The sequence below is a fragment of the Numenius arquata genome, chromosome 2, assembly GCF_964106895.1.
Source record: "Numenius arquata chromosome 2, bNumArq3.hap1.1, whole genome shotgun sequence".
Lineage (NCBI taxonomy): Eukaryota > Metazoa > Chordata > Aves > Charadriiformes > Scolopacidae > Numenius > Numenius arquata.
In genome coordinates this window covers 49,372,479-49,387,736 of record NC_133577.1, presented here as the reverse complement: position 1 = coordinate 49,387,736, position 15,258 = coordinate 49,372,479, and the positions used below count along the sequence as shown (strand labels likewise).

General features: G+C 43.2%; 1 protein-coding gene across 1 annotated transcript; it reads right to left on the bottom strand.

Moving 5' to 3' along the window:
* Positions 1–3,567: 3,567 nt before the first annotated feature.
* On the bottom strand, positions 3,568–11,703 carry PCARE (photoreceptor cilium actin regulator). Its single transcript, XM_074144348.1, has 2 exons — positions 7,943–11,703; positions 3,568–3,697 (listed from the first exon to the last, which is right to left on the bottom strand). The coding sequence occupies exons 1-2, from the start codon at positions 11,701–11,703 to the stop codon at positions 3,568–3,570; spliced, it is 3,891 nt and encodes a 1,296-aa protein (XP_074000449.1).
* Between the last annotated feature and the right edge of the window lie 3,555 nt (positions 11,704–15,258).

Here is a 15,258-nt window from a genome sequence, read left to right as displayed (position 1 = left end):
CTCTTTAGGAGATGTTGGCAGCTCCTTACTGATAAGAAGTGACAGTAAGAACAGGTTATTCCTCTTAATTATTCCTTATTCCTCAGGATATTCCTCTTAATGATAAAACTTCACAAATGGTTATGAAATGCTTTGGATGTTTAGAGGTGAGGCAGTGAAAACACTGTAATACACTGGTTTTAGTGGTAACCTGTGTAGTATTGCCAACCGTATTGCTAATATCTGGGGTAGTTCTTGTGGTTAAAAGAAGTAACTGGAGTGTGTATAGTGCTTTCATGTTCTGGGCACCTTTGGATGCGAAGGGTATGAAATGACAAGTCCCTTAAAGGTCTGAGATTTGAGCAGTGTTGCTGGAAGCAAGGGCAGCTGCCAGCTCGTTAAAGGTCGGCAGATAATGCGCAGCATGGAGCCGCTGGCTGCTGTTTTTGCAGCTTATGGAAGCCCTGGCTGGGAAACTGATACTGCTCCACTCTGTGCTCTTCAACCCCTCTGCAATGAGACACCACTGCACCGAGTGCACTCTGGTTTTAACCCTTGGGACAAAACCACTACCCCGTGCTCAAGTTAGATGTGGTTGTATATAGAGCCTCCACTAACCAAGTTCAAAATTGCCAGGTAGCTCAAGCTTAAATCAGGACAGGGGAGGTGTGGAAGCACAGCTAATCTCTGCTTTGCTCTGTCGGTGTCCAGGCTGGATCTTGTAGCTTAAAAAGACATGTTTCATTAATGGAAATGCAACTTAAATTAGTTGATATACCAGTAACACATAAAACAAGGCTTGTGCTGTGGTGGGGAGGAAGCAAATGGGCTATTTTTTTTTTTTTTGCACAGGGCACTAGTTAGTGCACCAAAGAAGGAATCAATAGCATAACACTGGGCTAAGATTTAAGCCATTTGTAATATGTAATGTTACATACAGAATGTAAAAGAGCAAAAACTTGTACCTTGTATATAAAAACTCTGATTTATTTACATCAGTAAAAAATAAATCTTGACGTTGAGCATGGTCTTATAAAACAATTGTACTCCAGAAATGCTGTATTCCTGAAAAGTGGAAGTGTTGTCCAAAAAATCTGTAAAAAACCCCAAACTGTTTTTTTTTTTTTAAAAAGTGATCAGCCAAACTATCGTTTCCTGCATACTATAGTTACTCTTAGTCTCATGCTTGCAATACAAATTGAAGGTAAACACTTTATTTGCATTAGTCCCGTACATTAGCTGTAATGAAGAGAACCCATTATGTATGGAGTCATGAGTTCATATTGCAAACTTGTAGATGGCTCCTGGAGAAGCTCTGTTTCTCGAACACAATGCTCAGTTTGCCGCGAAATCCTTAGGGCAGCATCGGAATCCTTCAGCAGCCACAGTGTTTAGGTGGGATTGTGTTTGTTCCTGCTGACCCCAGCCTTAGACAAAGCTGGGAGAGATGCCGTGGTAGGGTGCCAGCTCGTGTAGCACATCTTCAAGGGAGCCTTGTTTTTGGGGAAAAATGCTTTGGCTGACTCCGTGTCCAGCTTGTATGTATGCGAGGAGGTTTCCAGCCTGATTGCTCCATGTGCTGCCGTAGCTCTTGCACCAGGGTTTGGTGCTTGGGGGATATAAAATGAATACTTTCTCTTACCACCCACCATGGGTGCCAGGAAATTTCAGCATGAAACCATAAAGAGATAAAATGATTGTAGCAGTTAAGCAGAAGTTGTCCTCCTGACTCTGTTAACATTTTCATCTTTGAAGCTATGTTTAGGCATGCAAAGTGCTCGTTTTCTGCTCTTGTGTCTCTGGCTTATACCTATTCTGTGTGGTTACGGCCAGCAGAACAGACAAACCCCAAATACCTGCAAATTATTTTTACGCAGCTGGGAAAGAACTACCCTTCTGGTGAGCGGGGAGACTGGCCCACAGAGTTTGCCCTGCCCTGCTGATGATCTTTGTGGTACCTCCCTTGCGATTTCCCAGTTTAACAGGGGATGGTGCATCTGCCTGTGTGATTGCGTGGCAGATCTTTTGACATCTTGTACCTGTACACCATGGATATGGCTGCTTTGCCACCTCAAGCTCACACCCCCCTGATGATCCAAAGCATCTATTCAACTGCGAGTTACTTCTTTCTATTCAATACCTCACCTTAAATATGACAATTCAGGTTTCCTTGTGTCTGTGTCATAAAATGGCACTGAGATAACTGAAGAAGCGTGGTTGTGATTAAGGCACTAGAATAAATCTCAGGAGCTCAGTATCCAAAGGGGTCCCTTGTATGGCATAAGATGAGCCTTAGTTCCCCCATCATGAAGGTGGGCAGGAAGGGTTAGAAGTCCTGTGTGGAGGTGAAGTCACCAGATACCACCATCATGAAAACTGTAGGAAAAGATTAAAATTATTCCTGTCAAAATAGGACTACAAATGTCTTTTTTTTTCTGGATCTTGTTCTGTACTGAAATTGCATATGAAACCATGTCAAATTACATTAATTAAAATTACATTAATTAAAAGTTGCCTCTCAATTGTGATGATAAATTAGACAGCTGGGCAAGATACAGTAAATTCTGAAACTGTCTTCCAGTGAGTGCTGTAAAAGGCTGGGATTAATCGACTGTAAATAACTTGTGCTTTTATTAACAAGCATCTGTCTAGACTCTTCAGTGAAATTACAATAAATCCCTTCAAACTTCATAAATCAGAAAGAATATAAACCTGTTTTGGGGAGTAAAGGATTCTCTATGCTGGCATTCTCTTATCTTAAAAAACAAACAAAAAAAAAAACCCCACCAAAAAAATCCCCACAAAAACCCCCATGTCCTTAGGTGCCTCAGGACTTGTAATAGCCCAATCAAACAACATTATAAAACTGCTCTAATCGGGATTAAGCCTTGTACCCCTGAAACTAGAGGTGATGAGATTACATGATAATCAAAGGTGATTTGGAAAATCAAAGCCTTTTTGAGGCAATAAGATCCCTAATTTTATTCCTTTAAAAGGGGTTATTTTGTTTTAACTTGTACTTGACCTTATTCTGTCTCTGCATGTTGATAAATAGTGAGTGCTGCTTTGCTGAAGCCATTGATGCTTTTGCAATAAAACTCAATTGGTTCAGGATTTTACCTCCTCCCCCAGAAATGTCACAACAGCCGCTTTTTTAATATAACTGAAACTGTGATGCCTCCTGAATAAATAACATGTCAAATAATGATCAATTCTGAGGGTTTTTTTTAACTCTTTTAGCTACACAGTGAAACAAAGGACTTGGCTACATGTCCTGTTTTTTATCGAATCAGTTTGCCTCAGACTCACCCAACTGCAAAGCATTTCTTCCGCTCGATGTAAATCTTGAGTTAAACCATTAAATGCAATCCGAAGGAGAAGCAGCCGGCTACTGCTTGCTGATATTTCCTTAGGTTGTTGGGGGCAGTTTGGGGTTGTGTTTTTTTCTTTTTTATAAGATGCAATGCCATCATATTGTTTCCTTGTGGGGGAAAAAAAGATGCATTTTGAAGGCTTGGGAAAGGCTGTGTCCTTGCTCTGGGATCTCAGTCCTTGCTCATGCCACTGCCTTTGGGGGTGCTTCTGCTGTCAGTCCCTCTGCAGCCCCTGGCCCACCACATAGAGCTCAGGGTGGGAGGCGGATCTGTTGGACTCCTTGATTTCAGGGACACCAGGGCTGTTCCAAGAGTCGCCTGCTTTTCTCGGGCTCTCCTCCAAGCTGCGGAAGGAAAGATGCTTAAGTTAAGAAGCTAAGGAATTGTGACTTTTTAAAACGGCGCTGATTAGATCGTGTTAACCCATAAAGCTTTATGTCATTCCCTGTCTCCTCCTGTGTATATGCTCTTTATATGCACCATCTTTATTTTATTAATGTGATGCCAAATGCACTGTACTGTCCCCTCCCAAAACTCTCTTGGGAAGCAGACATTTCATACGTTTAACAGGGGATTGGTATGAATCTGGCTTTGCTTGCAGATAGAGACAGATTTGAGTGAAAAGCCTTGTTCCAGACTCGGATGGAGGAAAGGTCTTACCTCTGTTACGCATCTGCTTAGTGTGGTTATAGTGATTTCTGGGCATGCCAATATGACTGTGGGATGTGTGTTCTGATGGTGTAAATCTGCTGCTCTTGGAGGCAGGAGGACTGGGACACAGAATGTGTAAATGATGTTCCTGAGGTTGCACTGGCAATCTCTATGAGCACAGGGACTTTATGAATCAAGATTCAGAAAGCCAGTCATGAATATCTCACACCATGGGCCCTCATGCCAAAATGTGCCCTGTGGTGCTGTAAATAAAGTGGTTCAAGCTCAACGTGAGGAAATAATCCAGAGTTATCTGGGAGTTATTATTGCATTTTAAGTACATAAACTGCTAAACTGAATTAGCTTTCAACTACAGAAAAGCTGTTGTGTTCCTATTCTGATTGCTAGGACTCTACTGACTTGAACTGCTGAATAAAGAGATTTGTGATACATGGTCAGTCATGAAACTAACCCAGATTCAAATATCTGCCGATTGCAGAAGGTGTCACTTGGGATACTGGCTTTGGGCCTGGTTCAGTCAAGCCAATCCATTCTCAAGCCATCCTTGAACAATATCTTAAAGGCAATAGCGTTTAATCTTCTATCTCTGCTCTACCTCTTGGGAGATTAGCACTCTCTGTGAAATATTATTTCGTTTAACTGCATACACAGAAATCCTGTTACAGATTAACAGGATTTCTATGAGCAGAGCAATTGTACATATTATGCCTTGATAAGATGCCAGTAACTGCTGATTGCTGTCAAATGAGCAAGCTTAGAAACCAGGAAAGTTAGCTCAGTCTGCCTGCCCCTCCACAGGCTGTTCAAACAGGAACCAGTTGTACTGACTTGAGCATGGAAACCAAAACTCTTGTCAAGTACCCCACGACTAAACACAAAAGCTCTAGCTCCAGCCCTATGATGTTTTAAGTCCTGATATTCCTTAGAGCATGGCGTGAATGGGAAACATGTTGGGAAAGGAGCACTTTTTGCCTTCTAGGGGAGCAGTGAGTGTGCAGAAGACCCACAAATCTGTGCACAGCACTGACATTTAATGCCTGGCAATGCCAGCTGGCAAAATGAGATGGAAGTTGCCTCTTCTCTAATTTTTTTTTGGTGTCTCTGCTCAAATGGTGTGAGTGGGAGAGTGGACTCAGCTGCCTGATGAGGAACATGTTGCTTGTAGAAGCTCCTATCTTTAGCAATCTGCTTCTCAGAAAATGGATCTTTTAATTGGGCATGGAAAAAGTAGAGTGATATGTCCTGGAATTTAGGAGCATGGGGGAAACTAGCTAACTTACTGATTTTCAAAATGTTTCACCTATAAAAGAGTGATTGTATTGCAGGTTTGACTGTCTCCCCTCCCTCCTGTGACTGGTGCTTGAAGCTGGTAATAACACACAAAAACCTCAAACAGACTAGAAAAAGAAAGGCATTGTTATACTTGGAGAGGAGAGGTAGGGCAAGGAATGAAGGAAAGGAGACTGACAGCTGAGTGGGAATAGCTTGTGAATTTGAGACCAGATGCAAACACGGACAGAATGAGGAGGTTTAGGAATACGACATCTGATTTAGGGAGACATTTTGAAATTTCCCTTTGTCAGCTGAAGGAATTGCAAAGCAGAGGAAGCCCTGGATGCTTAATGGACTTGATGGAGAAAGGCGGATCAGAGCATGGTGGTTTGTCTGTTATGGCACCTGCTGTAAGAGCAGGAGTCAGCATCTGTGTGTGGGGATGTGGTGCTCACAGCTGTGGCAACCACTCTGGTCCTCAGTGGGAGGAGATGACCAGCAGTGATGTGAGGGGCTCTCGGAGCTTTTGCCATGTACTGTATCCTAAAAGGGTCCTTCTCTGCCTGTCAGCACATTTGCTGTGATACTCAGACCATTCAATACAAGGTCTGTAAAAGTTTACTCTGGGCAGCTTATTTTATGTGTAAGAAAACACACAGTAGTGTATTGCGTCTTAAATCAGTGCATGTGGTAATTAATGGGCTAAATTTCCCTTTTACTTATTTTTATATAAATTTGGACTAACACAGTAGGACTGCTTTTGATGTCCATTTGTATAAATGGTAAGCCAAATTTGGCTCAGGATATATTTCAATTTTCCAAAATGCTGTATATCATAACATTAGGATATATAATTTTTTTCATGAAAGGGATAATTTTATTTACAGTGGTTTTTTTTATATTACTCTCTATGCTCTGACAGATTACGATAGAAAGATAATGCACCCAACTGGAGCATAAATTAGCTAACAATTTATAACAGACTGTTTTTAAAATTGATCCATAAAACTGCCAGGGCTTTTGTCTTGCAAGGTTTGACATAAAGCCTCTTTTGAAAACGTTTATTTCTGCAAGCAGGCACCGGAGTAGACAAACTTGTCTTCACACAGTACCTAACAACAGAAAACCCAGCAATAACGTATAGGACTTTTAGGAAACCTTCAAAAGTCAGAATATAATGCGATGTTAAAAATGTGAACACAGAGCAGTTTGCATTTCCCAGTGGTTTTCGCATGTTGTGTTCAGCACGTTCCTCTACTGTCAGAGTGGGAAACTTGGTCCTGATTCTGTCTTTGGGGAGGGAACGCCTGGATGTTCTGACTTCAGTATCCATGACTGTCCCTGTACTCGCCACACACCGAGTGCAATTTTATCTCCTGTTAGGGTTGGTCTTGCAGTCCCTACTCATGGGGTCAATTTGTGTGATTTCAGCTGTTCGGTGGCAAGAGTAAAAATACTCCTCACGTGAGGAGAGGTTACCTGAGAAGGGTCTTAATCCTCTTGCGGAGCTTAGAGCTTAATGGACTTAAACATCCTAAGATGCTAAGAAACTAGAATAACAACACTTTGTACTTCCAGGCTGTTACATTGATCTTTGAGTATTCCCAAATACCCATTTCTGTTTCCTGGCTGGTTTTGTGTGGTTTTTTTTTTCTTTTTAACTGGTAGAGAAAACTTAAAGCTAAGTCTGAGTTTTTTACAAATGGTCACCAATGGCTGTAAACATGGAATTGGCGTGTATTGATGCTTCAGTTTCTTTAGACTGCCTTTTTCAGAGCAATGAATCTCCAGTAGCCATGGGAAGTTTTTCTGCTTTGAAAACCAGGCTTGGGCTGTGGACCCATCAGACTTGAAATCAGCTGCTAGATCTGAAAGCCTACATGAGAAGCTCAAGAATCTATAATTACGTCCATACAGATCCTCGCCTACACACTATCTGTCTGTCGTTCTTGCCAGCTGATTTCTAACATTTTAATGTGGATTTCAGCTGAACAGTTTACAGACTGAGATGCTGTTGTTAGGAAAAATACCTTTCCTATTGATCCAAGCCTACCTTCTCGTGGTTGTTTAAAGACATTTATAACCTGAGGGTTACTTCAGAGCTTTGCTAAGAACTGAATGTGGATGTCCTTAGCCCCAACTGAAATAAGGGCAGTTCTGTGCCATGAAACGAACACTGAATTTTCCCTGGGGTGCCTGTCACAGCAGATCTGTAAGTGTAAGGCTTGACCAACCCATGGACCAGGCTGGATGGGGCTTTGAGCAGCCTGGTCTAGTGGGAGGTGTCCCTGCCCATGGCAGGGGGGTTGGAACTCAATGATCTTTAAGGTCCCTTCCAACCCAAACCATTCTATGATTCTATGGAAAGTTAACTCTTCCCTTTATTCAGACTGACAGTCTACTGAAATCTGGGACAAGACACTAGAACAGAATCAAATAGAATAATTTCAGTTGGAAGGGACCTACAACGATGATCTTGTCCAACTGTCCAACTACAGTGTTATCTTTGCCCAGCCATTTGTTCTGCATGTAAACAGGGCACTTCTCTGGGAAATCCCATAACGACATTAAATTCCCATCGGGAGTTTAGGAAGCCAACGCAGTGCTATACTTCTGCTTCCTTGGCGTAGTAGGAAGTTTCTTACCTCGCTTGGTGAAGTGCAGGTTCACTGCCAGCTGTTACAGGAGCTGGGAGACGAAACTGGACCCCTGGTCGGCGATCGGAGAAACTTCTCCTCACGAACGGCTGAGGATTGGCAGCACTCAGGGACAGCTTTCTGGTCCGGTCTCCGGGCTGCTGGGAGAGCAGACTGCTCTTCTGGGAAAGTGGTGAAGCTTCAGGCTGGCTGGTCACCTCTGCAGCAGGTTTGGTGGTTACCAGTGGAGGTCTGGCTTCAAATAAGGAAGAGGTGGCTGGGCAAAATATTGAACGGACATTGCTGCCCCTCTTGGAGGAGGAGAGCTGGTGCTCATCCCCAGCATCCAGCCCAGCTCTCGCTCCCTTGTGGGAGCGGGACGGGGAGGTTGGTGGGGAGGGGGTGATGGGGAACAGAGGGGGACTTGCATCTCGGCGGTAGGCTGGGGGGCCCAGCAGCCGGTGAGGGGTTGGTGAGGTTTGCTTGTGTCCCGTGGGAGGGCTGAATGGTTTTCGCTGGGGTGGTGGAGAGGGCAGCTTCTTCTGCAAGGGTGGACTGGGCACCCTGGGGCTCGAGGGGGGACTGGGCTTCCTCTGCATGGTGGGTGAGCTTGGTTGCGGGTTGCTGAAAGCCTGCAGAGAGTGTCTGTGGTGTGCAGCAGGGCTGAAAAGCCGTTTCTCAGTTGGTGGAGAGGAAGGAGGAGTTCTTGTTGGGGAGACCCTCCTGGCAAATGCTGAGCCTTTTTCATTCCTCCTGAGGGAATCAGGAGAACCACGCTTCTGGAATTGCACTGAGGTCGCAGATGAACTGGGCTCTTTGCTCTCTGAGCTGTTGCTGTGTGGTTTTGAAGACCCACTGGGATTTTGGAGAGGAATAATTTTATGGGTTTGCTTGTACAAATCTGCAGCCTCTTTTCTCTGGGTTGCCAGTATCTCCTCCTGGCTGGGGATGTGCACATTGGTAGGGTTCAGCTCCAGAGAGTACCTCTGCAGTTTCTCATTCTCTGCTCCCGTATTCCTTAGACCTTTATTAGTGATCGCACTGGGGCCGCTCATATTTTTACTTGGCAATAAGTCAATGGACTGAAGGGAGGCTTTCATTTTGGGGGAAACTTGTGATCTCTTAGTAGCCTGAAATTCTGTTTTTGCGGGCTTTTTGGCATCTTCTGAAGAGTTTCCTTCTATTCTTGCAGTTTCTTCAGGCTCAGATAAGTCATAAGAAGTGTCCATTAACATTTCAGGTGGTGGTGGTGGCAGGTTCTCAATGTCTTCATCAGTCTCTTCCTTTGGGTCCTTCTTGCTTAACTCTGCAGCTGGTGCAGGAGGAAAGGCATTTGGAAAACTAGAAGAAACTCCACTGGTGTTTGAAGGGTTTGTGTCTTCTACTGGTGAAATACGATGCTTAAGATTTAAAGGTCCGAGGCCTCTCTGAAAGGGAATGGTGGGTGGGATGGCTGGAAGTCCAAATTTTCTGATGCACTTTATTGGTCCTAAAGGTCTTAAAGGTGCGGCTTTTACAAGATCATCAGAAGGACTGAATGTTTCAATAAGCTTTTTGACAGACTGTCGAGGGGCGCAGCTGCTGCCACTGAGCATTTGTGCTCCCGGAGGCTCCTTTTCTTTGCCTCCTGATGTCTGTTGGGTGGGCACAGCGGCTCTTAAAGGCTTCCTGCCTCTTTTTTCATCCAGCTGATGGATAGGATTTTGATCAACCATGAACAAAGGGACTTTATCCTGGTTAGGCAGGACGCTGAAATTTTTTGAGAGGCATGCCTTCAGTTTGCTGGAGGACCTAGATGTAACTTGCTCATCCTGCAGATGAGGTGCTGTTCTTGATTTCCAAGGCTCCAGGTTGTTATCTGTATCCTGCTTTCCATAAAACATTTCCAGTCTTTTGTTGAGCTCTTTTTGAGTTCTCTGAAGTTCTAGGAGGGTCGGGTCCTCTGCCTGGCTTCTGAGGGACTCCTCTGACCTGGACCGCCGTTGTTTCCCAAAAGTTTTCTGGCTGCCTGTTGCTGTACTGGGCCTTATTGTTAGGACTGCTCTTCCGCTCTCATCCTCTATCCATTCTTTACGCCCAGATTTAGCTGGGACAAACTTGATTTTTTCACTGATGGCATCTTTCATCTTCAGAATAATTTCCTCTGTCTCTGCATTCTCTGTCCTCTTGATGGACTGCCTTTGTTTATCAGTGACCGCAGGTGAAGACAGGGGCCTCCTTGGCAGAGCATCCTTCCCCATTTCTGATAAACTTGTGTTGTCGTCGTCCTCTCCGAGGGTGCTCCCTTCGTCATCATCATCAGAAGGAAAATCTGTTGATTCACAGATTTTGAGATGTTCACCTTCCTGAGCAGAGTCAGACTGGAAGGAGCTATAGTAACGGCTTTTTCTCAAGCCTGCATATTGGGGCATGGTAGAAATGCCTTCTGGTACTCCACACTGGCAAGACATTGCTTCCCTACGCTGCTTGGATGAATAAAATATATCTTTAAAATGCCTTTCAAGTGCACAGTCATGGGATGCATCTGTGCCTGGTGGCACTGTCCTATCACGCCTATGCTCCACTGTCCTGGCATGCTTTTGGGACAGATGTCCATGTGCACAGGAATCACAGCTTGCTTGTCCTCCGTGCTGGCTGAGAGCACTGAACTCTTTGAGGGATTCATTGTCCACGCCAATGCCACTGTCCTCAGAACACAGAGTCCTGTCATCACCGTGGGACTGAGGGGAACCCACTGTTGAGGCTTCGAGCAGCCTTACCGTCCGTAGCAGGCGTTCATCAAAGCTTTGCTTTGCTTTCAGCTTTCCTTTCAAGTTGCTCACAGCAGACTGCAGGTAGCTGCATGTCTCCTGCAGGGCGTCGGAGGTGAGGGAGGCCAGAGTCCCACTCAGTAACTGCATTTTATTGACTGTATACTGCAGTAGTTGTTGCAGAAGATCGGGGTGCTCCTTCAAATCACCTTTTTCTGCTGGCCATGCTAGATTCCCACCTACGTCTTTGAGAAGATTTTCCCCATCGTAGGCAATTTCTTCCAGGAGCTGGTTGATTTCATCAAAGCGAAGCAGGAGAAAGCTTACCATCTGCTGTAGAAAGAGCTGGGTTTGGGTAGCCTGGTTGGCCATCAGAAGTATAGTTTCATACTTGGAAAGGTTGGGATTTAAGTAGGCGTATGCACTCTGATGGGCCTTAACAAGCAGTTCTGGGAAATCTACTTTTTCCTCTGTCTTGCACGGGGCTAAAATGGACTTTTCTTTAGTTTTGCTAGGTCGACCTTGCTTTGCCAGCTTATGATTTTTTTGCTTCTTTCCTTTCTTTGGTATTTGCTTTGCATTGCTTTCATTGTTGTCGTCCCAAATGAAAGCTGATGCTTCTGATTCACAGGAGCTTTGCTTTCTGATCTGTATGGCCTCAGTGATGTGTTTTTGAGACTCAATCAGTTCGGATATAACTTCAGCATCTGTGGGTGCCCTGTCAATTTTCTTGTCTTCCCTGGAAATCTGGGGATCTGAATGAGCCTTCGAAGATAACTGCAAATTATCATTTTCACCCTGCTCTGATAGTTTATCCTCTTTTTCTCTCAGGTAGTCTTTTCCCTGGATCGCATATTGGTGGAATTCATCAATATTGTAGCAAGATGAACCTTTAACCAGCAGAGGGATTCCTTTATCTCCTGGATCGATACGCAAAACACTTCTGGGTTTATTCAAAGCCTTAAGACCACTTCTTGCAATAGTATTAGCAATCTCACTGTGAGAAGGTGTGCAGCCCATCCTTTCTCTGTCTTTGGTTTTATTTTTGATTAAAAATCCAGATGAACTAGGAAAATACAACAAAAAAAATCAGACTCACTGTTTTATCCCAAACAGCAGACTGGCCTTTGTCTCACAAGCTTTCCATCATGATCCCAGTTTTGTTGTCAGTTTTCATTGTTGTTTGCCTTGAAACCTCATGTGCCTTACTGTCCAGGATCTGCTCTGGAAGCCATACACTGTCCCATTGTACATTCCCACTCAGGTTTTCTTCTTCAATTCAAAAAAAGGAGTGTGAAAGCTCTGCTGGATTTAGAGCTAATGGATTAAGAGGACTTGCATGCCTCACTTCTGTCTTGACAGATGTCCACTACAAATAAGATTTTAAGCTCATTAGGATAAGCAGGCACCAGCCAGTCAGCACCCCGGTTGTATTTATAAAGGCAGATATTTTTTTTTTTTCTGCACTATATTGGGAGGCAAAAGGACTTGGTACCTGTCCCTCTGGTTTTCCCCTTCTTGCAAAACCTTAACTACATTGAATGCAGAGATCCAAAGGAATAGACTGTATTTTGAAGCCTTTTTGAAGGTAAACTGTTTGAACAAGTGCGTGAATGCCACTAAATACTCCTTAATGAAGAGAAAGGTGACCTTGACTGAGGATGTATCCACTGGAGAGTACAAGACATGAAATCAAATGGGTTAGAAACGCCTGTTAGACTTCTGCCTTGAGGGTTTTCAAAATCTTCCCCTGCTTGCAAGTGACAAGCTGTTTACTTTTTCCTTCTAAGACTCTAAATGAGATTTGGATTTTTTAATTCCCCTCAGCTGATCATTCTTGGAAAGTATCTTTTTCTCTTCCAGATAGCTTCCCAACCTGAAAAACTGAACTGCACAATAACAGTATTTGCAGAATACATTTTGCACATGTTGTTAAGATGATGTCTGCATCTAGTGGATCTAAACTGATTTAAAAAAATTAAATTCATTTTTTCCTTTCTCTTGAGTGTCTTAGAATAAATACTGAGTATGTTCTTTGCAGTCACGAAAGTGACCTGCTTACTTTTATTTGTTTTTCATTGGCTAGGGCTTAGTTCTCTTAACTGCAAGACTTTATGGGTTAAAACTCTAAGAAAATAAGGTAACAAATTAAAAATACAAACCCCTTTCTGAAAAAAAAAAACCAACCACCAACAACCCAATAAAAAAAAAAAAACCCACCAAAAGTTGTTTGAATCTCTTCTAAGGTCAGAACAGGATAATCCCCCTCTGAAAGAGAAATTAAAGAAGCCAAAGTAGGAATTGGATGAAGCACAAGATATTTATCTTTTCCAAGTATCTATTTACAAAGGGCAGTATGTGAATGAGGGTGGTGATAGCCATCACCCCCGCCCAGTTTCCCTCTTCATTACTTAGACTGGCCTAAGTGGATTTGTCTTTTAATTTACGGGTGCAGCTTTTCTACCAAAGGTGGCCATTTCTCAGTATCCAAAGGTCACGGACGACAGTGGCCGACTAGCGCTGGCTGGAAGCCTATAGCTTCTCTCTAGCAATGTGTTCTAACTGCACGGTTGTGGGTTTCTTGTCTGGTTCCCCAAAATCTTTGCATGGTGCCAAGCCTATAAAACATCCTCAGGCTTTAAAGAACTGGTTACAGAATTCATTCCTCGGTGCTGGACTGCAATAGCAGAATATCTGCACGGGAAGTCGTTATTCTCTGCAGCCTTGTTTAAATCTTTCTGTTCAGTGAGGGCAGCAAAATTACTTTGTTTTACAGGGGACAAGGCATGGCAGTGATTCCCATGAAAAATTGTAAGACTCCGTGTGCTTTCTCTAAAGTAATTTTTCTGGAACACATAAATTGTACTTAACTGTACTTATGATAGCATAGTCATTTCCCTCAATGCTTTTCTGGAAAGCTGTCAGGTAATTACTTCTTGGCTCTGCTTCTTGCAAGTCATGTAGATCACGCTCCAGCAGCTTTGGTGTCTCACCACAGTGTGGTTTCTACACAGCAGTGCCAGCTCTTTCTGCGTTCCCTTTTAGGCAGCTAGCTGGAGTGATAGGACAAGGGGTAACAGCTTCAAACTGAAAGAGTAGGGATTTAGATCTTAGGAAGAAATTCTTTCCTGTGAGGGTGGTGAGACACTGGAACAGGTTGCCCAGAGAAGCTGTGGCTGCCCCATCCCTGGAGGTGTTCAAGGCCAGGCTGGATGGGGCTTTGAGCAACCTGGTCTAGTGGGAGGTGTCCCTGCCCATGGCAGGGGGGTTGGAACTCAATGATCTTTAAGGTCCCTTCCAACCCAAACCATTCTGTGATTCTATGATCTAATGTGTTCAAAGTGGAGAAACGGAGCAGATTTAGGCAGCTGCTTCATCCCAGTGATCCTAACAGCTGGGACATGGTAGCTGTCCACAATAAGTTCAGGAGAACATAGTAGATAAGCAAGGAGCCATAGTGCACCTCTTCTGTTCACAGGGGGAGCTGAGAGACCTCTTTGTGTAGCTGCCTAATATTTGTGCTATGAAATCTCTTGTGACTTTTCTTCAAAAAGCAGCTCCAACTGTTCCGTTGTTCGCACTGGGAATTTCAACAGGTAACTCCATGTGAGTTGTTTGTTATATTTGGGAAGCTCTTTTTTCTCACTTTGTCCTTTGATTTTTACAGTCATGTCAATTTTTTTTTTTTCCTAGTTATTTTCAGGCCATGCATTAATAACTTACAGGAAGTCCATGTTTGGTTAAAAAAATGCGAAATCCTGGTTTATGATTATTTATGTACTTATTTGTTATTTTAAATATTATTATTAAAGCAATATTCACTTTATTATTTATTATTAAATAGAGATCCAGGGCCATAGAAGACTCATTTTAACAAACCACCTGTTTTATAGTAACTTCAATTGCAGTTTGCATGTATATGCAATATGACTATTTAATGTTGTGTTGAATTTTTTAACTTCTGTGAGAGAGCAGGAATTTGGACGTGCCTCTTTCCAACCACTTATGAAACTGCATTTCCCTCATCAATATTCTTGTTACTAAGTAGTTATAATTGCTTTGCATATTTGAGGCACTTTAGAAAAACTCAAATGCTTTACCTCATGGAAAACGCGGAGGAAAATGCTTTATCTCATGGTCATGCAACGAAAGAGAAAACAAAATGGGTGAGGTAAAAAACAGTGTTAAAAGAGAATATCGAAGAGGCAAATGACACAGAAATATTTTTGAGTGTAAGAGGATTAAATGAATTTGTAATCTGTGGTTTTTGATTGCTATATGTTGATGTCATTCCCAGCGCAGTGCCTATAGTGATGTATTTTGGTTTACAGTGCTACTGTTTGCAGAACACGAGTTGAAAAGGAAACAGTTGGTCACGTTCAAGTAGATGTCCAAGTCTTGTTACCTGTGCATTTGCTGACTCGAGCCATTTTACCCCAGATGAACACCAAACTGCGTTTGAGGAACGGATCCTAGTGAAAGCACCAAAACTAAGATAATAAAGGATTAAAGGAAGCTTTCCCTTGCATGTGGATTGTGTGTAAATTGCCTTTGCTCTTCCTTCCATATACTTTC

Coding starts and splice junctions, on each gene's coding strand:
- PCARE (XM_074144348.1), bottom strand. CDS start 11,703: ATGGGCTGCACACCTTCTCACAGTGAGATTGCTAATACTATTGCAAGA. Junction 3,698..7,942: donor CCTGCACTTCACCAAGCGAG/GTAAGAAACTTC, acceptor TTCCTTCCGCAG/CTTGGAGGAGAGCCCGAGAA.